Source organism: Botrytis deweyae, assembly GCF_014898535.1.
Source record: "Botrytis deweyae strain B1 chromosome Unknown BDEW_069, whole genome shotgun sequence".
NCBI lineage: Eukaryota > Fungi > Ascomycota > Leotiomycetes > Helotiales > Sclerotiniaceae > Botrytis > Botrytis deweyae.
In genome coordinates, this window is record NW_024066276.1 from 44,286 (window position 1) to 67,406 (window position 23,121).

Below are 23,121 nucleotides of genomic sequence, written 5' to 3' on the forward strand. Positions count from 1 at the left end.
TTTGTATTGGGTGAAGTTTATATTCCAAAATAAGTATAAAAGTATAGATAAGAAATTGAGATTATACAAAGAAAACTGAATTTTGTAATCCAGTTCCTCAAGTAACCTGGTTTACTATAAGTTATAATAGTACTTTTCTATATATTAATCTCCAAACTAGTTTACAATCAAGCAAACTATTCTTTTCATTATAATATACTAGAGTTATATACTTATTTATTTTAGTTGATGTCCGAGATTTATTTTGAAAATTAATAATAAAATTAAATATAATGATATTTTATCTACAGATGAATAAGTAATAGCTAGCTAGAATGTTATCATGATTAGTAGTAACTCTAATTTTTAAAAGAAATTTTTGAAAGCTATTTCGTTTAAATTTTTAATTCTAAACTAATGAATTTATCTCTTTTTTCCAATTTAGAAATCACTAGATAGTCATATACTTATTAGAAAGATATCTTAGTATAAAAAGTACTAATTCAGTTTGAATTCGTTTAAAAAGTACTATTTTAGGTATCAATATACAAACAAGTGCTACTTCTAGTATTTATCGTAAATTCAACGAATCTGTTTCTAATAAAAATCATAAAACACAATTACGGCCGTACATCCTTGCGTTCATAAGGTGTAATCACTACCTCTCCCAACAACCCCGTTTCAACCTCAACATTTGCAAAAGTCAGGGTGCCAATTTGAGGTCCAGTCCCACTTGTCTTAAGTCTTTCCAAATATGGACGAAGGCCGTTTATCAACGTTGTTGAAACGGTAGCGTTAATTACATTTTTTCCCTTCACCAAATAAGGGGAAATATCCGCTTTTGCGTGTGTAACATCTAGTGGTGGCAGTTGATTACCGTTGACACTAACACGCAAAGTATGTACAACGCGGCCAAAGTCAATGAATGCACCCACACGAGTGTCAGACCATGTGAACTCGTTGCTGTAATACCCTACACCAGAAGTATTTTGTAGGCCAGGAATGAGAGGCCAGGAGAGAAGAGACGGAAGCTTATAGGTAGCGTTGACTTTCGAGGAAGTAGCCGAAGCGTCGTCGAAGTTGCTGGGGGGACCCCATTTTTCAGCCACAAGTGTCCAGTTATGTAGAGCAAATGACTTGGCAACTTCATTGGCTGATATGCAGATTGTTCTGCCATTGGAATTCTTGATTACGAGATCGCTGCTGGAGAAAGGCACTTTGGCGACAAGGTTGCCAGATTTGCCGTACACATATTCGAGCGATGGGGAAGGTCCAGAAGTTACATATAAACGTCGTTCTGATTTCTCTTCGGCGCGCAGAAAACCGAGAATGATAGATTGATGCGCTGCGAGAGTGAGTGGAATGGTTGTGGAATTCTTTCCCAAATCGTATTCAAGGACTGGCCTTTGATCACCCTTCCATGCATCAAGAAATTATGGTACATTGGTGTTTGCAAATTCGACCTTACCTGTTGAGGTAAAGTTGCCATCATTGTAAATATAAACGTACGCTTCTTGACCTTTGTTGACTTCGCGCCAGTACGTGTACCATGGTTGGTCCGCAGTCACTTTCGTGAGCGGCTGAATACCGAGCGAGGAAATAACAGAAGCCAGCGGTCCGCCTGCAACCAAGTGAACGTTTGAAAGAGCTGCAAGCGATTTTAATTTTTGTTGTGCATCTGATAGACCCTTAGAAGATGCAATTTGGTTCGGTATCCCGCCAGAAATCACAATGGGTAAGCCTTGTGCTGCGTATTTTGCAAGACTTTCGACACCATCTGTTGTAAGAACCTCGGTTGAAAGCACAATCAATAGCTTGTATGCTGGGCCATCAGGTGCGAGAACACGATCTCGAACTATCGCCTGAGGAAGCTTGAAGTTACCCGGAGAAAGGTATTCATAACCGTATCCTGCAAGAGTAAGCTTGTGTTTACTGTGAATGACCTTTCTTCACGTGAAAATGACCAGGAAATATGAATACCCACCAGCATTGACAAGATCATTGTAATTGTATACAGGGGTGATGATTTCCCCTTCACGAGTTTTCTTACTCCAGAATACCACATCCCTTTTTGGAGCCCCACTTTGAAGAATGAAGTTGTTTCTGGAAATAAAATCAAGAATATCGGAATATCCATAGGTCCAACCGGGCTGGTGGCGTGAGTGTGGTTCTGAAAACAAATAGCCAAATGGTGCAAAGCCTGGCCACTGCGAGGAATAATGTTAGCACTTATATCAAAAAGGCGGTTACTCCAAGACGAACAATAGTGTTTGGGTACTGATATGAGTATGTTGCACCATGTATTACCATCTGGTTATTTCCAGCGCTGTAAGCTTGCTTGACCAAGGTCAATAAGTCTGGAAGTTGCTGCTGGTAAGCCGAACGAGATATTGCTCCCATTTCGTTTGAAACAATGTTTTTACCTGCTAAATTTGCAGGCCCAACGAACTGCCTGTAGTTGTCTATATAAAAAATTAGCCAAAATATGCTTCTTGTTATTTCAACCTACCAATGGAGGATCCGAAGGCGAGCGACTCATCTTCGGGTGTGCTCACGACTGGAATGACTTCAAGCTAGATGTAATATTAATAAATAATTAAAAATACAGTGCAATCAATAAAAGGCAAAGCTTAGCACTTACCATATCCACAGGGAGGTTATATCCCGTCTGCGCCGAGAACTACAGTCCTAAATATCGCCTTGACCAATTAACAAGGTGTTCATAATAGAGCGAAAGCAAAGCTGTCATTGTAGCTCTATAGTCGGACAAATAGCCTTGACCACGATCTGGAGCATCCGTGTACACTCTGTCTGGATATTCTGTCGAAAAGCCTAGGCCATTATCATTTGCCAGAAGCATTGCATATTTTCCTATGTCGTATCCGTGCATTTCTCTGAACGTGTTGGCCAGAATTGGAGTCCAATAGAGACGGCTTTTTATCTCCACGCTATCCTCCCATACTACAATGTAAAGATCAGGATAAATCTGATTGAGAAGAGCTTCATTGAACGTACTATACTTTCCAACCTGCTGAAAAAGCTCCTTCACACCGTTTATTAGGACGTACTTCTCCAGAAAGTCTGTCGTTACCTTGGCTCCACGGGTTGAAAAATGATCGACGGCGAATGATCCATTTTGGAGAAAATTTTGTGGATTAGAGCCGGGTATAGCTGCCCGGTCTGAAGAGAGCCTGAAATAAGATGCCCATAGAAAGTATTCCTTTGCAGTCTGGTGTTGCGGGAATTCAAGGGAGATCGTACCGTCAGGACGCACTCCACTGGTTACGTCGCTTAGGCTGTCTCCAGAGATATTCCAAACGGTCCAGTTTATGAATTCATTAGGAATCAAGCCTGCCGCTAAATTGGGTGTGCTGTAGTTTTCTGACTGAAGAATAGCAGCGGTCGTGACTGAAAGCAATGTTCCGTTGCCGTAGCCCGGGATCTTACCTTCGTATTTATCACCTGCAGATACCTTGATGTTGTGCGATATCTGCCACGCTTTAGTGTTGTGCCAAGGATTGGCAGGTAATGTAACATACAAGATCATACGCGAGTCCGGCTGTTGATAAACGGTATCAGCAAGCAATCAAAGAAACTCGAACATAGTGTTGACTAACGGTTGTTCCATTCCGCTGGCACTCCTTGTCCAGACTCCGGTCCCAGCGCGAGATCGATAACCAAACCATTGTCTTTTGTTGCTTGAGCAGCAGCATTCAGAACCTTGTTGTAAGCTGGTGTGCCGAAACCGTAAGTGCTCCAATCACTTGCCGGTTTCCCAATTTGTCCACCGTACTGTCTGAAGTTAGCAGCAAGGTTCTGGCCAATCTGGTGTTGCGACTTAGCTTACCAGGTAATAGTTGCACAGTTCAATGCCTCCAGCTCCAATGGAACCAATGTCCTTGATGTCAGCAGCGATACCAGCGGGATCTATGCTTGCATCCGGAAGCCTATTTGTTGTAAGCTTCTCTTTCAAGTTTCATCAGTGATTCCATTATACCAGTATCTGAACTTTGGTCTAACATGGTTAGCAGGATTATGAAACGTGCCTCTGTTATTTTCATCGTTACTATGTCGATCAATAGCAGGGTGTGCAGCGATTGTCTTTAGAGTGACGAGGCACGTGAAGAGAAGCTTAAATGAAGAGAACATAGCGAATTGAAGAAACATTAAGACAATGTTTATTTGTCTCAGAATTTGTTTTTTTTGGGAAAGTTTGCTTATAACTATGAAATATTAGAAATTTAGAGATGTGGGTATTATGCAATAACTCCGCATCTGTCATGAGCGCTCCAACAATACTGTAGTTAGTGGTCTCATATAACAAGTGGAAACTGGAGGACCGAAGCTTCTTGGAAGTGATATGACATTCTCCGATGACCCCGCAGCCATACACTTGCACGACGCATCATCTGGAGTCCTTTAGACTTGCATTTTTCGAATCGGTTGCAGGGGACTTGTTCATTCTCGACCTCGTACTCGGAGTCTCGTACTCGGACTCAATACGAGTAAGCACTAACGCTAACTTACTTTCGCCGAGTACTCCACTCTCTGATTACTTCTCTTTTGAGTCATTTGAGCCATCTTAAAAAAGCTTACTACTCAAAGACATCTCTTTTATTTATTATTTATCAATTTTAAAATACTTAATATTAGTGTTCTGGAATACTTCGGATAGACTCCGAATGGACTTTAGATAATATCTTAAGTATTCAGATATATTTCAGTGTAATTGTTGATATTAAGATAATTAATAAGTATAAAGCACTTTAGTCTATTATAATTATAATCGTTCTTGATCATTATAAACTATAGAAACCTATATACATATAATAGTAGGTGCTAGCGCCTCGCTAGTTAATACAGCGCGATGTATCTGATTACATGATCGATATCCTATCAGATAAAGAGTAAATATTTGCTATAGATTTCTTCTTTTCGATATACTATATAATAAAAATGTAAATTTCAGATTCCAGATTCTTTCCGGATATGATTGAGAACTTGAGAAGGCTAGCTAGAAATATGTTATTTACAATCTACTCTGTATTATTTTAAATAAATGCCGACCTCATTTTAGTTAGTATATATCACATTAAAACTAATCAAAAGTTATTTATTTGAAAATTCAATATTATTTCAACTATAAAAAATTAAGATTTGAACTTTTATGTGTATATATAAATATTTGATTGAATTTTAAAAATCTATTTTCAAATTAGAACATTTCAATATGTTTATCGAATTATTTCGAAAATCAAAATATTAAAAGTATAGAAATGAAAATTCGCTTATTTTTAGACTTTAAATGTTTAAGGCGAATCCCAAAAAAGTATTATTTGAAAGAGATTTTATTATATCAAAAGTTTTTCGATTTGATTTTAAAAACTCTAAAATTTTGATATCAAATTTATTTATTGATATTCTATATATCTTCAATATTCGAAGTATCTAATTATATTCCTTCTTTTAATACTGAATTTTGAGAATAGTAAATAAGTATAGTTTTGAGTAAGAAATCCGGCTAGATTTGAGGTCGGCATTTATTTAAAACAATACCGAGTAATGAGGAGCAGTTAACTGTACTCCTACATCAGGCTTAGAACTCCAGTTAGAAGTGTCTTGTTTACGATCAAATCACAGGCGATTGTATAAATAATATTATATTTGTCGTTTTTACTTAGAAACTACGTATAGTGTATACGTGTTAAGAAAATCCGGCTTCGCTCGGAATTAACTAAGCGAAGTTGAACGCTGTAATCTCGGTGGAAAATCTGTCGAATTATATGTCACGAGTGACTAGTCCGTAAATATCAATCCTGTACAGCTCAAACTTACTATAATTATTATTGAGTGGCTGGTCTAGGCTGTATCTCAGTTTTGTAGAGGAAGCCAGATATAACTGATATGTCGAAGCTTGAACGGACCTTGACTTCAAATACTACTTCATTTCTATACTTATTTGAGGCTAATATCCGATTAACTAGTATTAACGATTTTACCAATATTAAATAATATCTAGGGTTTCTGACTATTATGGATTTGTAGAAGCAAAGTAAGTGATTATATACTCTATATATAATATATATCTCTATAATTAGATTATTTTCATATTTACAAATTTATAAAACCTCTTCTGATAGGTTATAAGTTATTACCGACACTAGAGTAGAATTATTCCGGTCGAATAAAAGAGGAAAAACTTATAAAACTACTTCAATTTATTAGTATATAGCCTAGGTACCTCTTATACGAGGCGTACATTCCGATGGAATACACAAGCTCGAACGTTTTTTATATGAGAAAACAACCCTAATACCCTAGATGCGCCCTGCTTTCCGGTCGAATATATATAATGGGATATGCGTTTTCAATAGGCTTATAAAAAGCTTTCTTTTTATAATTTCTATAAATATTAATATATAATTAAATTTGATGTTTTGTAAAGAATTCAAATCTGAAATTAGAATTGAATTATCTCTTAATTTGAGGGATCTGTTGTTGGTTTGAGAGAGAGATACGGAAGATGTAGTTCCCATTATGTGTAGGCCCCTAAATGTCTATTTGTATTCAATCTAAGGAGCTAGCTAATGAGGGAAATAGTAGGCCTTATATAAGCATTATTGAAAGAACTAGTCTCCTTCGCTTTCGCCTAAATATCTTTAATACAGTTGTTATTGTATTGAAGAGAATCCTTTGAAGTGAATTCCCTTATTTATACATCTGTACTAGTTTTCATTATTTTATAATTTATTATTTAGGAAACCTATAAGCGTATGCATATTTTTAACTCTAACTCAACTCTGAGCTTAGGGTTAGTATTATTAGTATTATTAGTATTATTAGTATTATTAGTATTATTAGTATTATTAGTATTATTAGTATTATTAGTATTATTAGTATTATTAGTATTATTAGTATTATTAGTATTATTAGTATTATTAGTATTATTAGTATTATTAGTATTATTAGTATTATTAGTATTATTAGTATTATTAGTATTATTAGTATTATTAGTATTATTAGTATTATTAGTATTATTAGTATTATTAGTATTATTTATATTTATATATTATATTAGTACTAGCCGTTATAGAAAAAGAATTTAAAGTCTACAAATTCGTAGGGTTCCAAAGTTATCATAATAATTGATAAGAAAAAAGAAATTCTACGAATCCGGAGTCTGAAAAATTCTTTTTCGCCAACGACTAGTATTAAGCTAGCTTGATAGATTTAGAAATAATTCATTTTGTTTTCTATTATCTTAAATCATTAAGAAAGATCTAATTTAGAGTTCTTATATTCAGTAACCCTATTATACCGTCGGCTATATAGATTAATTATCTCATTTTCATTTTTCGACTTCTCGATTTTTTCTAATATTAATATTTTTTTAATTTATTTTATAATTTAAATATTATATAATTAATTAGAAAAAGATTATATTTAATGTAATAAAATAAACTAATCATATATAACTTACTTATTTCACTTGTATTTTTTTACTTTTTAGTAATTTTTTAAAACTTTCCTTAATTTATATTTTATTCTTTAAAATAATATATATTGAAAAATATAAATCAATAACTACTAACTCAAACTAAATATCACTTTCTATAAATAAAGATAATTTTACTAAGTTTGAATAAAATTATATCTAAACATTCTATTTTATTATTTACCTACTATTTATCAATATAATAGGATTATATAAAAACATCTCTATAAAGAATAATCCCAGGCATAATAATAATATTGAAAATACAATTAAATCGATTATGTTATTAATTATTATATCTAATAATTTTAATATAATAATTAAAGATAATAAAAAAGTCTTATTGAGTTTATAAAAAAAGTAAATATAAAAATGATTAAAGATTTCTGTAAAGACAAATGATACAAATATCAATAATCGAATTATTACAATAATAAATTATAATTAAACTACTTTGATATATTTAAAAGCTTTATTTCAGAACGTTTTTAAATAATTCATATACATATCTTTTATATAAACTCAAATATAAATTATACTTATATAACTTATTTATTATGAAATATAAAATATAAAATATATATAATACAATTTGTTTATAATACTTTAGTTAATACAATTCAATTATTATATAAAGAATAATTAAATAAAAAAATTATAAATATATTCATGAATAAGGAACTTATATTTCAATTAAAGAATATATAAAAAAGAATAAATAAAAAAGATATTCAAGTTTCTATATATATATTATTAAAAGAATTTAGGATATCTTAAATGAATAATTAGTTTGAACTATTAAATTTTACTTAATATAGATTATTATAATTATCAAATATTTTATTCTAAATTATAATAATTTCGGGATTTAAGTATTTAGGTAATGAGGAAAAGAGTATTGATATTGAATAAAAAGTATTATTAGAATCATTAATATCTTATTACTTTAAATTTATTTATTAAGTTAATATCAACTTTTTATAAAAGAATAATAAATTCAACTGATCTATCTCTTCTTTATAATAATAAAATCAATTATAATAATAAATTAACCCTTTATTGTTATAACTCATTTTATTATTATAAAGAAGAGATAGTTAATTATTTAATAATCTACTTAATAATAATAACTATTTAAATAAACATATAGAAAGAAATAATAGAAATAAAGGAAATAGTTTTTTATAGAAAGATTATAATGAAAACAGTAGTAATAGAAATAGAAATAATCGAGAAGACGAAGATAATTTAGAATATAATTGTTAAAAGATATTATTCATATAATTGTAAAATAGGGGGAGCTAGCCCGAATTAATATTAGTAAAAGTTTTGTTCTATATAAAACTCTTTTTCTTAGCAATTATAGAATATACTCAATATATTAGTTTTTCTAATACTATTTTTTTTTGTATTTTTCTTTTATAAAGAGCTATGTTTAAAACAGATTATAAGCTTAGATTTATATTTAGATTAAATTATTAATAAAGAGGAATATTTGAAGATATAAAAGAAAAACAAAGATTTATATAATTAAAAAAAAGATAAAAATCTATATAATAAAGAGAAAAGTTATAAAGATATGAAATAAAAATCTCAATCTAAATCAAATTAAAAGAGTTATAATAAATGTTTTTTATTAATTAAAAGTTATTGTGAGCGAAACTTAATACTAGTCACATAGCCTCTTTTTATAACTAGTGTTTATAGACCTTTTTTATATAGTTCAGAAAGAGTAGTCAATTTTCATTTAACTTCTTATATATTTTATAAAGTATTATATAAAATCTTCCTCTTCTTTTCTTTACCAAAAACACTATATTTTGATGATTTATTTATAGTATTTGTAAAGGATTATTTTATTCCCCTACTACCTTCTATTTTTTTATATTATAATAAAAGCTTCTCACTAATACAAAATTAAAAATCTAAAAAATATATTTATTTTATATGAAACCTCAAAATATTTTTTTAAAAAAAGAAAATAAATATTCCTATTTTATAATATATTAAAACAAGATTCATAATTCTATTTATAAAGATAGTAAGCAATTTTAAGAATAGATTATTAAAGATTCTAATATCAAATAAAAATTAGTAATTTTGTTTTAAAATAATAAATTCATATTTTATAAAAAGAAAAGAGAGTTATATTATTATAAATAGTATAGCTATATACAAAATATTTTATATAGATTTTATTGAATTAATGAATATAATATATATAAATAAAGAAAGTTTAAATTAATATATTAGTAATACAAATAACAAACTTATTAAAAATGTTGATGGATTTAATAATAAATAAATTGAAATGGAAACAAAATATAAGTAAAATATTTTTTAAGAATGATAAAACCAGTTTATATAATTAATGATATGAAACCTAAAGAATAATATTATAATCAAAAAAACTAAAACAAAATCTATTTTTTTTGAAAGAAAATAGTCGAAATGAAAATAATATAGAAGAAATTATTAATTGAGAATATTATTTTAGAATTTTTAATTCAAAAATTATCAAATTATTTTTATATTATTATTAAAATAATCAATATTCAAAACCTTAATTTTATAATCAAATAAAAAAAGATTTGAATGATAAATAAAACAATCACTTTTACTAAAACTTTTATAATAAATGAGAATACAGATGTAAATATAATAATAATTATAAAAAATTATTAAAACTATAAATAACATAATTAAAACTGTTGATAAAGTTTTGAAAATAAATGATTTAAATAAAAAAAGAATATTTTTATTATAATAAAGTAGATTGTATTTTATAAGATTATTTATATAAAAAAACATTTAAATCTATATTAAGAATAATTCAATTAAAAAGTTAATATTTCTATCAAAACATTAAACAAATTCAAATTAAAAACCTCGAAATATTTTTTTAACAATCTAATTTTCTATTTTATATATAATTATAATTATATTGTAATCAAGATTTCAAAAAAAGACTTATCATTATTTATATAAGTTTATATATATATTCCTTTATAATAATATTGAAAAATGAATTATAGATATCAATTATTTATTATATATAATTGATCACTTTTATTTTTTATTTAATTTAAAATTAATTTTAAAATTGATCTTGAACTATAATAAATAAAAATTAAAAAAAGAGAATGGATTACAAGAACATATAGAACAATAAAAAACAAATAAAATAAAAAGATATATAAATTAAAGATATTATATATTTTAGGATTTGGAATAAGCTTATTATTTATAATAGAAAAGACGTGTATTGTAGGTAAGGTTTTAGTATTAAGTATAGTGTGTATTATATTGAAAACTATGTACAATCCAATTGACTATATTAATCAAGATGATTACATAATATGCCTAATGCGCTTAGCCTGCTTTCTAAACCAATCCTATAAGATATGCATCTTTGTATATATATTCTAGTTAAGCTAAAATAAGTCCTATTTTCGTATTTTTTTTATATATACTATAATAATCATATAGTATATTTAGTCCTCTTATTCTATTAATTAATTAATGATTACTATGGATATCTATTTATATATTAGCTTATTATTATATTTAAATTAAATGAATAATAGAATTCGCTGAATTAATAGCTAGAATATTCGTAGTTTATTATTTTGATATAACTTTGCTTATTTTGAGCAAAGTTAGAGTGTAGATTCTATTATTTCTTGAGAGGGGAAAAGATTGATTCTATAAGACCGGTGGTATAACTTGCTATGTATTAACTCCTTTTTGTAGGTTAAATAAAAAAATAGACTTATAAGTATTAATTTGTAGATTCTGATATTCTGGTATATTGTTCTCAAATAGTATATATAAGTATTTGGTTTGAGGTTTAAAAGACTTTAAATAATCAATATAAAATAATCTGTGAATAGCTTTTCTATTGATTTATTACAATTTATAGAATTTCTAATAATCTTCTGCAAAACTGATAATAATAAAGGGATTATAATAAAAAAGATATAATTTCTTTTTAATTAAAATACTATTATATAGTATTATTATATTTTCTAATTGATATGTAAAATTACCTTATATATCTATATTGTATTTTTTTTTATTAATAACTTTCTTTTAATTAGATTATTCCAGAATTTTTATCTAATTAGGTTCTGATTATATATAAATTCGAAAACTTTAATATAATATATTTCAGAAGGGAATTTTTTGTTAATATTCTCAATAATAAAAAAATAACTCTGAACTTTCTTTTACTTATAAAAAAGATATTCGATTTCTAAAGGGCCAATTAATTGAAAGCCGAATATGATTTTGTAAAGGGAATAATCTAAATAAAATATTTCTTATATATTAAGAGAATTAATATTAGTTTAAATCTTAAATAATCAATTAATAACATCAGATTCAATCTTTTTAAATATTTTTTGAAATAAATTATTTCCTTTTTCGATTATTCCAAACAACTTTTTCATTTCAACAATTATAGAAATAAATAGTATTCCAGATTTTTTCGAAAAACTATGTAAAGTCTTGTTTCCAAAATATATATCAAGATTATATATTTCTTTAATAAGAATTTCAATTATATTAAAAAACTAATTTAGATATTTAATAGTCTTTGTTCCTATAATATTAATTATTGAAAATATTTAAATATAACAGGAAAAATAATTGATAATTAGTAAAATATAAATGAAATTAAAATATTCTTTTTTGTTGAACATACTATTATTATAATTTATATTTTTAATGATAAATCCTATATTTATTAGTTTTTATACTACAGATTAAATTATATTTAAAATCTGAGTTTTATTAATTAATATAGATAGGAATAATTCTATAAAATCAAATTCGATAAAAATAAATAGATAATTAATCTTAAAAGGTATTAAATAAAAATATATTATTAAATATTATACTTAATATACTTTAAATAATCTAAAATATACTACTTAATATTTAAAACTAAATAAAACCAATAATAATTTCTAAGCTTTTTAATAGTCAATTTAATAGTGAAATATCCTTTTTGATTATATATATATAATAGAATATTAGATACCTTATATCATTATACATAACATTTATTAATTTTATAGAATATATAAAAAAGTTCGCCCTCAAACAAAAAAAAGTTCTTAGTATAATATAGAAAAAATATTTTTTTGAAGATAAAAATTTTATTAGAAAATATATTAATAGAAATATAATTAAATATATTATAATATTATAGATCGTTTTTATATTTACTAGAAATTGATTTAAAAGAGATATTGTTAATAATAATTATAAATTGATTTAATATTATAATATCTATATTATTTCTAAAAGGTTATAATATATTATAATTTATAATAGCTTGAAGTTGTTTAGTTTTATATAAACAAAAGAGTTCTTTATAATTATTAATTTCATCTTTTCAAATTTATTTAGAATTATTATTATTTTCTTGAAATGAGCTAAAAGAATCTAGAAGTAAATCCAATTTGTAATTTAAATCGGGGAAAATAATATAGAAAAATATATTTGTAATCTTATTATAAGATTCTTTAATATATTCAATAATAATATCTAGAACAAATAGTTTTATAGTTTAGTAGATATAGATTTTATAAATTTGATTTTAGAGAATAAAAATCTAGTTAATGATATATAATTAATAAAAATCTTGTAAGATTTCAGGTAATGAAAGTAATAATAATATTTGTATATAAATTCAATAATTACTAAAAACTTATATTTATAGATATTGTAGTTTTTCTGAGTTTTAGTAAGAAAAAAGAAATTGTATAAAATAGGGTATATAACCAAAAGTCCTGAGATAACTTTTAAAGAATATTGTTTTTGTATAATATAGTAATCTGATATAAAAATATTAGAATCTATATATATTTCAATAAAAAGGAAATAATTGATATTATATAATTTAATTATTTTAAAATACTTAATTTATAAAAACTCAAAAACAAGCTGCTTATACAATCCCTATTATTATTTGATATTGCTAATAAAATAAAAGAGAGAATAAAATATTTTGATAAAATTCTTAATATTCTAATAGATTATTTAAATAGTAATTAGAAAACTTCAAATTTTGATAGAATTTCTTAGAGTAAGAAAATCTTTAATTTTAATAACTCAAATCGACTTAGTAATTATTATATTGCCCACTTAATAAAGTATATCTAAAGTTTCTATTTTATTTAAAAATATATATAGTTTTTTAAAAGAAAAATATAGTTAAATAAAAGCTAATCTTAAAAGGAAATGGTTTATAAGAGTATTGTAAGTATCTTTGGTTGTTTTATATTCAGAAAATATATTATCTATATAGAATTTAATTAAAGCTAAATTATCTAGAGAATTAAATTCAAAAATAAAAGAGTGCTTGTTAGTATAAAGAATATTGTTCTATAAATAATAGTGTTTTTTTGAAAAATAGGGAATATAATTATAAATAATATATAAAAATTCAAATATTGAAAAATATATAATTTGAATATCTTATGAAATATGAGTAGGTTATATCTAAATAAAATCTTCTATAGAGAAAACAAAAATATATTTATTTATGGAATAAAGAGATATAGTTTAATATATATATTTAAAATCAAATTGTATAAAAACCATATAACTAAAATGAAATAAATATTTATAAACTTTTTATACTAATATACAATAACTATTAAACATTTCTTTTTTAATTTACAAATAATTGAAAATAATTTATCATTTTGGATTAGATTTATAAAAAAACAATATGGGATATATAATATTAGATTTCTTAATAATGAGAAATATTATAGACTAATCAAATAACTTATCATTAATTATTATAATATATTTATATATAAAATACTTATAGTTATCTTAAATAATTTTATTTAACTAATATATTTGTTAAGAGTTATATCAAGATCGAAACTTATATTTATATAGAAATATGCTTTTCTTTAAATATGTTTGATGAGTAAAAAGAGTAATTAGAGGAATATAATATAATTCAATTATATTCAAATCTTTATAAGTGTGTAAAAAATATATAATATATTATTATAATTCTTTTATAACTAAAGAATTAATATATATATTATTAATATTAAATTATTCTTATATTAATTTAATTAAATCCATAGATAATAATTAAGGAATAGATTATCTTTTAATAGAATATATATGATTGAATGAAATAAAATATTTAGATTCAATTTGAAAGGAAAATATAAGAAACTAATTCTTGGAAAGAGATTTCAATTTAAATTAAGAAATTAAAGATTTATATAAAAAATTTATAGATTCAAGTATATTAATAGGAATATCAGATTTATATATTTATATAATATTCTTTAAAGAATATAGTATTCTAATTTTTGTATATAAAAAAGATTCGGACAATTAGAAGATAGTCTTTTTCTATAATTTAAAGTTATATTTGGAATTTAAAAATTTAAAGAATTAAATAAAATTATAGATTCTATAAAATCGAATTCAATCTCAGAGATTTTTTCAATAGTTTCGGTATTGTTATAATTAAATAAGAAAACCTTTTTTTTAGGATATATTGTATTTATATTGAAATAACTTGATTTCAACAATTTATTTTTTATAAAGATTTCAGTTTTTTATTTAACAATATAATATTTAGAGTTTGTTAAATAAAGAATTAATTAATAAGAAAGTAATTATATTAATTATAAAATTTGAATAAAAATACAAGATTCCAAAAGATCCTTGTTATTAATAAAAATAGTATAATTGAAAATATTAATATGATCTTTAACAATATAAAGTTATAGTAAATTGAAAAATAGGTTCTTCTTATTTTTATTAAAATAATTCTCTTTATTAGATTAAATAAAAATATATATAATATATTGAGTACCTTTAATTATAAAGCTAAAAGTAATATATTATTTTAATCTAGTATTTCTGCTATTAGCTATTTTTATAAAAATAATGTTTTTTGAGATAATCTAATATTATAATAAATTTAAATAATCAATAAATATTAGAAAGACTATATTACTATTAGATTCTTGATTAATAATATAATAAGATTTACTTAAAACAATTTCAATAGCATATTTTTCTTCTAGAATTAAAATAATTTTTTAAATTCGAAAAGCTTTATTCTAATTAAAGATCTTAATAATAATAAATAAAATCGGGATTTTAGTTATCTATAGATTTATAGACTTAATAAGATTGATTTATATAATTTAGAATTCTAGTATATAATTTGTATTATCTAATAGATATAGAAAATATTGTTTTATTTAATTCTAATTCAAGATAATATTTGTAATACAAATATAATAAACTTTAATTAAGTTATTAAATCCAGATTGTATTATAGTATATAAGATAGATTTATTTGTAATCTTGATAATAGATTATATATTTTTCTTCTTTTTCTTTTTAATAGTATTTTCTTAAATCGTAAAATATTATAGATTTTTAGATATATCGAATAAAATTTGATAAAAAATTAATATATCAATTCCTAAGGTTTCCAATTTAAAAATGGAAAATAAGCTTTTGTAATCAATAGGAGTTTCTCCTACTCTTATTACAATATTAGATAAAGGCTTAAAAGGCTTAATAAATCTTTTTATTAAAACTAGATGGGATATAAATTTCAAAATATATTCCTTATATTTGTGTACTATAGGAGAGCTTAATGGAATTTGAATTAATTGAGGTTGAGGTTAAGGTATAAAATCACAAAATAAAGATTGAAATGAATTTTTAAGAATTAACTTAGATTTTTTATAAAAATGAGGGGCAAAAATATTGGGATATTTATTATAAAAAGTATTTTTTATATGAGATATAATATATTGATTTCTAATAGTACTAAATATATTATTAGATTTAGCTCTTTTGCGAGATATTATATTAAAAGCTTAAATTTTATTTTTTTATTTATTATTTATGTTCATATCAAATTCTATATTAAAGGAATGTATTCCTGGTATGGGTATTTTATTATTAGAATAATCTGAATTATTGTTAATTTATATTAAAAAGAAAATAGAATCTAATTTAAAAAGGATTGAGTTTGGACTGGTAAAAGGCTTGGATTTCTAATAATCATTTAGGTTAATTCAATTATTAGTATTAATATTAGATAATTAAGGGTATATATAAGTCATTAATATAACTATAATATTATAATTTAAAAAAACTATATTTCTTAAAACAACTTATTCCTAATATTGAAGAGATTGATTTATATAGTTTAGCTTAATATAATAATAAATTCCGTACTTAAAATATAAAGGCTTTTTTAAATAATTATATTATTCTAATTCGTTAATAATATTATTTCAAAAATTCTTTAGGTTTAATTCAATCTTTTTTGTTTGTATACCTATTGATATAGGAGCTTGAAAAACAAATTGGAATAATGAATTTGATAATCTCGAACTCAAATTATTATTTCTCTTATTATTAAAATTATAATTATTATTAGAAATATTTCAATTTTGTTGATTAAAGAATTAAAATTAAAATATTCATTTTAAAAAAGATTTAATTTTTTCTTTAAATAAATCCTTCAGGTTTTGTTTCTTTAAAGTATTAGTAATATAATTAATAATATTGTTTTAAACAAATATCTTTTTCATTTTTATATTTTTTTGAATATTATATATTACAGAATAACTTTCATTTAGAGATTTATAGATAGTATTTAATTTAATGAATTTTAAGTAAAGATTAGAGTTAATAAGATTAGTAATAAATACTTTAATCAAGATTTCTTAAATATTGGCTTAAAGAATATTGGTATTGTATTTGAAGGAAGGTATATTTTTATAGTCTATTTCTAATTGTAAATTCTTAATATATTAATAATATTTTTGAATAAATTCGTTTTTTTTAAATTAAAAAGCTTATAATATTGAAAATCATTTATATAAAATCTTTATTTTTATTATTTAAAAAGTAGTTAATAAGAATAATAATAAACTTATCTTGCAAAATCTTATTTATTAAATTAATATTATTTATAATCTTAGAAAACTTTTTATTTTTATTTAATTATTTATTAGTTCTATTAGCAAATTTAAATAAAATAAGATTGAAGAAGGTGTATAATTTGTAAATATTATTATTAATAGTAAGGTATATAATCTATTTAGTTTTTTGAATTTATAATTTAATGATATTCTTTTCTTTTAAAAAAGATAGTATATTATTAATTTTGATTTTAGTTTATTCAATATAAATTATTAAAATAATAAAGTTATTTAATATTATAAAAGAATTCGATGGATAATATTTTAGAAGAATTTTTTGAATTTGAAGAATAAAAAATTAAAGTTGTAATTTGATAAATAATAGAATTAGATTTTGAAAAGGATTTTGTATATTCTTTAATAATTATTAAACAAATAGGAAATAAAGGTTTTATTTTTCAAAACTAAAGTGAGGGTAATATTAAAAGAATTAAATAATAATTTGAATTTATTCAAAAGGGATAATATTAGTATTGTTTAGAATAAAATTGAAAATCTATATAATAAATTTCCGGAATTAAGTGTAGTATTAAAAAGGTATCTTAAAAGTTGAAAGAAATTTGTATTCTGGTAGTAAGGTAATATTGAGTTTTTATAGGAAATGTTATAGAAATAAATATATAGAGTATTTTTGAAAAGAGGAATATTTGAAAAATAAAAAAAAGGATTAGAAGGAGTTGTTTAAATGCTGGATTTCTGTAATTATATAATAATTCTTTAAATCAATAAGATTGTATAGCATCTATAACTTTTTTGAAAATTCTTATAATATTAGTATAGTAATTGTAATATAGGTATTGCTGTATAATGATTTTAGAGGTAAAAAGGGTTTCTGAATATTCTTAATTAAAAAGCTTAATGTAAAAGAGTAGAAGGTGGTAGGGTCATAAAGTAGTCCTTCGTAAATATTATAGATAAGTTATTGAGATATAATACTTTTGGTAAAGAAAAAAAGAATAGATATTATATAGTATATTATAAAGTATACAAAAAGATAAATAGGAATTAATTGTTTTTTTCTAAACTATATAAAAAAGACTTATAAATATTAATTATAGAAAGAGGTTATATAATTAGTATTAAGTTTTGTTTATATTCCTTTTTATATAAAAAGGTTGATTGTTTTGATTAAATTAAAAGAAAAAAAAGTATATTCTAAAGGAAAGAGAAACAAAAAAAATAAGGTAAGAAAAGATATAGATATTGATACTTCTAAGTATAACAATTTATTTATTTGTTTTTAATATTATTTAATATAATTTTGTTAAATTTCAATAAAGTTATAATAAATCAATAATTTAATAGCTTAAAGCTATTTCCAAAATCTATTATCAAATCCAATTATTTTATTGATTTAAAATCTTGATATTCTTATCGATTTTGTATTATTTGAAAATCTTTTTTTGTATTCCAGATTCTGATTTTTTGTTTATTTTTAGAGTTTTATTATACCTAAACCTTTTATATCTTGAAATATTTAAAGATTCGATTTTGCTTTGATTTGAATTTAAATCTGAATTCTTATTTGAAATATTATCTAAATCCTTTTAAAATTTTTTATCAAAATCAAAATCTTTATTATTATTAAGCAAAATGAATTCAATTTCTCTTATCTATTAGATTTTTAGATTGATTTAAAGGAAGTATTTTGATTATTTTATTTTTATATAGGGTGTTAATATATAATCTAATATAACTTTATCAAATTTTAGTAAAATTATATCTTAATAAGAAATTTATATTTATTCTGATATTCTATTTTTTTAGAATATCAAATTCTAGTTTTTTATTATACAAAAAGGAATTGTAATCTTTTAGTCAGTATATTATATACTTACTTGATTTTTCCTATTATTATCTATAATTATAATATGTTAGAATCCATTTTTATAAATAAAAATAACTTCTTTTATAATAATTTATAATATTTTTAAAAGTAAATTATTGTATACATTTTTTATTACAAATAAATTAATAATATTTAATATATTTCTAAAAGATATTTATATATCCTTATAAAGTTTTTTAATATTTATTTTTGTAGAATTGATGTTAATAATTATTATTTGTACTAGGCTTATTGGAAGATTGAGCTTTATTATTAGATTTATATTAATCAAATTGATTATTAATCCGAAATCTGGGATTATCTTAATAAATCTATAATTATTAAAAGATATTTTAATATAAAAAAGATTTTCTCTATTATTTTGAAAAAATATATTTACTATATTATAAATAGCTTCTAAATAAATTATATTTAAAGCTTTAATATATTTTACTAATTTAAAAGAAATAAAAAGTTTATTAATTATTTTTATTGTAAAACTATTAAATATTAAAAATCTTGTTGAATCGTTTATTTTTATAATCTACTTTTTCTATATATTGAAGTATTTCTTGATAATAAATTTATAATAATTAGAATTTTTGTTACAAGTATTTTTTAATTAATGGTTTCTATTATATTATAACCATTATTTATTATATAAAAAACCATTCTTTATCTTGATTTTTTGATTTTGTTTAATATTTTTTCAATTACAATCTCTATAATGGGATCTTTTGTATTATAAGATTAAATATCTATAAAATTTTCTTATATTATATCCTATAATATTATATCAATAGTAGATTGTTAATAACTGAATTTAAGGATTTTATTTATAAATAAAATAGAAGGTTTTGAAAAGATATTTGAATATATTTTCGTTACTTTATTTGAATTATTATATAATAATTTGCTTTGTCTTTTTTGTATATCTTCAATAGTATTAATATATTTTTGGATTATATATATCTTATCATCCATTAGAATATTGATTGATTTACCCTTTATATCCACAAATTACATAATTTCCTTGTTTTTTTTAGATTTTAATTAGCCATTTTGAAAAGCTTAAAGTCTTATTTTCTTAACCAGATTCAGGCTGTTTTTGTTATTATATATAACTAGAATAGAATTAATTAACTTACCTCTAAATCCTTAATATAATTAAATTATTTTGTTATAATATATAAATTCTTTTTTAATATATTCTCAGAAGATTAAACAATCTTTTTTAAAATAATAATTCTTATCTTTAGGTTATTTATTATTATAATTATAATATATCTTCTTATAGATTGAATATACTTTTAATATTTCGAAATTGGTAATAATATTATTAGTAATTGTATTAATAATATTAAAAAAAGAAATCTGAATTGGCTTACGGATTACAATTTATAATACTTTTATAATATTAGAATTAAAAAGAATCCTTTTTATTTCAATCTTTCCTATAGCTCTAAAATTTGCTATAACTTGTTTTTTTAGAAAGAAAATAAAATCCTTCAAAGTTTTAATTATCTTTTTTATTTTATTTATTTTTTGAATTGTTGAAATGCTTTTCTTTTCCCAAATCTTTTTGATTGGAGTAATAGATTTCAATATTTTATTAAAATTAGAATTCTTATTATCATTATTATTGAAAAAGATATCTTAAAATTCAGATTTTATATACTATATTATCTAGTGATATATTTTATTCTAATTTATTATATTAAACTGTTTTATATTATATTTGATTATAATAATACATTTTTAAAAGACTTTGGATGATACACTTTTGAGAAAGAATTTAATGATTTTGTTTTTTATTGAGATTTTATTTTTGATAAACTATTATATAATCTAATTAAATTATTGAATATAATGATTGAAATTATTAATTTTTGTTCCTTTTTTCTTTTTATACTTTTTAACAAACTTTCGTAAATAATTATGAGAGTATATCTTCTAAATAAGATTATTATTAAGATATTTTTTAAAAAAGGTAGATTTGAAATGTTTTTTCTAATTTTATTTTTTTATTTGTTATTTTTTTATAACTTTAATTTTTTTTTAAAATAAACAATCTATTTGGAGAGGTATATGTATTCGAAAATCTTTAGCTTATATTCAATAATTCTGAAGAAGATATTCTATTTCCTTATATTAGTTGATAGTATTGAAATTTTTAAATTATAATATTCTAATTATTTTAGGTAGAGGAATTGGAGGTATAAGAATCTTAAAAAAATAATTCAAGTAGATAGTAAGTTATTTAGTATTGAGGTTTTCTTTTATTTATTTTAAATTAAAATCTTTTTTGAATTTCTTATTATTATTTATTTTTCGATTAACTAGAATTATAGCTAATTCCGGGGAATTCTTTTCTTGATTGTTAATATTAATAGTATCGATATTAAATGAGAAATTTAAGGATTTAGATTCTATAATAAATAGATTATTATTCTAAAATTTAATTCTAAAATTAGGAGTAGATATATTATTAATTAATTATTGTTTTACATATAATTATATTAATATAATATAAAAAATGATTAAATAATTAAATAAATATTATTTTTTATATAATATAAATATAAATCCCTTCATTCCCTTTTTTAATAATTTTACTAAAATTTAGTAAAATTATATTTTTCGAAATTCCTATTTTTTTAAATTTTATAAAAAAGAAAAAAAATAAAATTATAGGTTGGTATTTTGTTATAGGGAATTTTGATTACGGGTTTTTTTTAAGAATGCTTCTGAATATTTTGAATTTGAATCAAATAAATTGTTTTTGTAAATAATCTTTTATTTAGGTTTAATAATAATTCTTTTTCAATTTAATTATAAATAATTTTGAGTTTCTTGAAATAATCAAATCTTATTTAGGTATGAGCGATATTGGAGAATATAAAGATTTTTCAGAAAACTCAAAATTCCTTATATTGAAGTATAGAAAATAAATATTGTTTAACCCTTTTTTTTTTTTTTTAGATTTATTTTGTAAGAGAAAACTTTTTTTTTTAAGGCTAATTATTTTATTCAGATTTCTATAAGTATTGCTAAAAAGATTTTTATGAATTGTTTTTATAATCTTTCTATAATAATAAAGTATAATGTAAAAGAGTAAAAGGTGGTAGAATTATAAAGTAGTTCTTTATAAATACAATAAATAAATTACTAAGACATAACGTTTCTAGTAAAGGAGAGAAGAAGTAGGTACTATATAATGTATTATAAAGTATACGAGAAGGTGGATGGGAATTGACTACTTTTTTTCTAAACTATACAAAGAAGATCTATAAATACTAGCTACAGAAAGAGGTCACGTGACCAGTACCAAGTTTCGCCCACATTCCTCCCCATATAGAAAGATTGATCGTTCCGATCAAGTCAAAAAAAAAGCATACTTTAAAAGAAAGAGAAACAAGAAAAACGAGATAAGGAAAGATATAAATACTGATACTTCTAAATACAGCAATTCATTTATTTGCTTTTAATATTATTCAATATAACTTTATTGAATTTTAATAAAGTTATAATAAACTAATAATTCAATAATTCAAAATTATTTTCAAAACCTATTACCAAATCCGATTATTTTATTAATTTAAAATCTCAGTACTTTTATCGATTTTGTATTATTTAAAAATCCTTTTTTGTATTTTAGATTCTGATTTTTTATTTGTTTTTGAAATCTTATTATATCTAAATTTTTTATATTTTGAAATATCTAAAAATCCAGTTCTGCTTTAATCTAAATCTAAATCTGAATTCTTATTTGAAATATTATCTAAATTCTTTTTAAAATCTTTATTAAAATTAAA

The 23,121-nt window shown here is 22.4% G+C and overlaps 1 protein-coding gene across 1 annotated transcript; it reads right to left on the reverse strand.

Moving 5' to 3' along the window:
• Nucleotides 1–599: 599 nt before the first annotated feature.
• On the reverse strand, nt 600–4,146 carry EAE98_012460 (uncharacterized protein; the record flags this gene model as incomplete). The annotated part of the gene is made up of 11 exons (XM_038960085.1): nt 600–1,394; nt 1,485–1,888; nt 1,964–2,186; nt 2,242–2,441; nt 2,489–2,552; nt 2,621–2,659; nt 2,693–3,469; nt 3,519–3,538; nt 3,597–3,771; nt 3,827–3,926; nt 3,977–4,146. 11 exons carry the CDS (start codon nt 4,144–4,146, stop codon nt 600–602), a joined length of 2,967 nt encoding a protein of 988 aa, XP_038803562.1.
• Nucleotides 4,147–23,121: the final 18,975 nt, after the last annotated feature.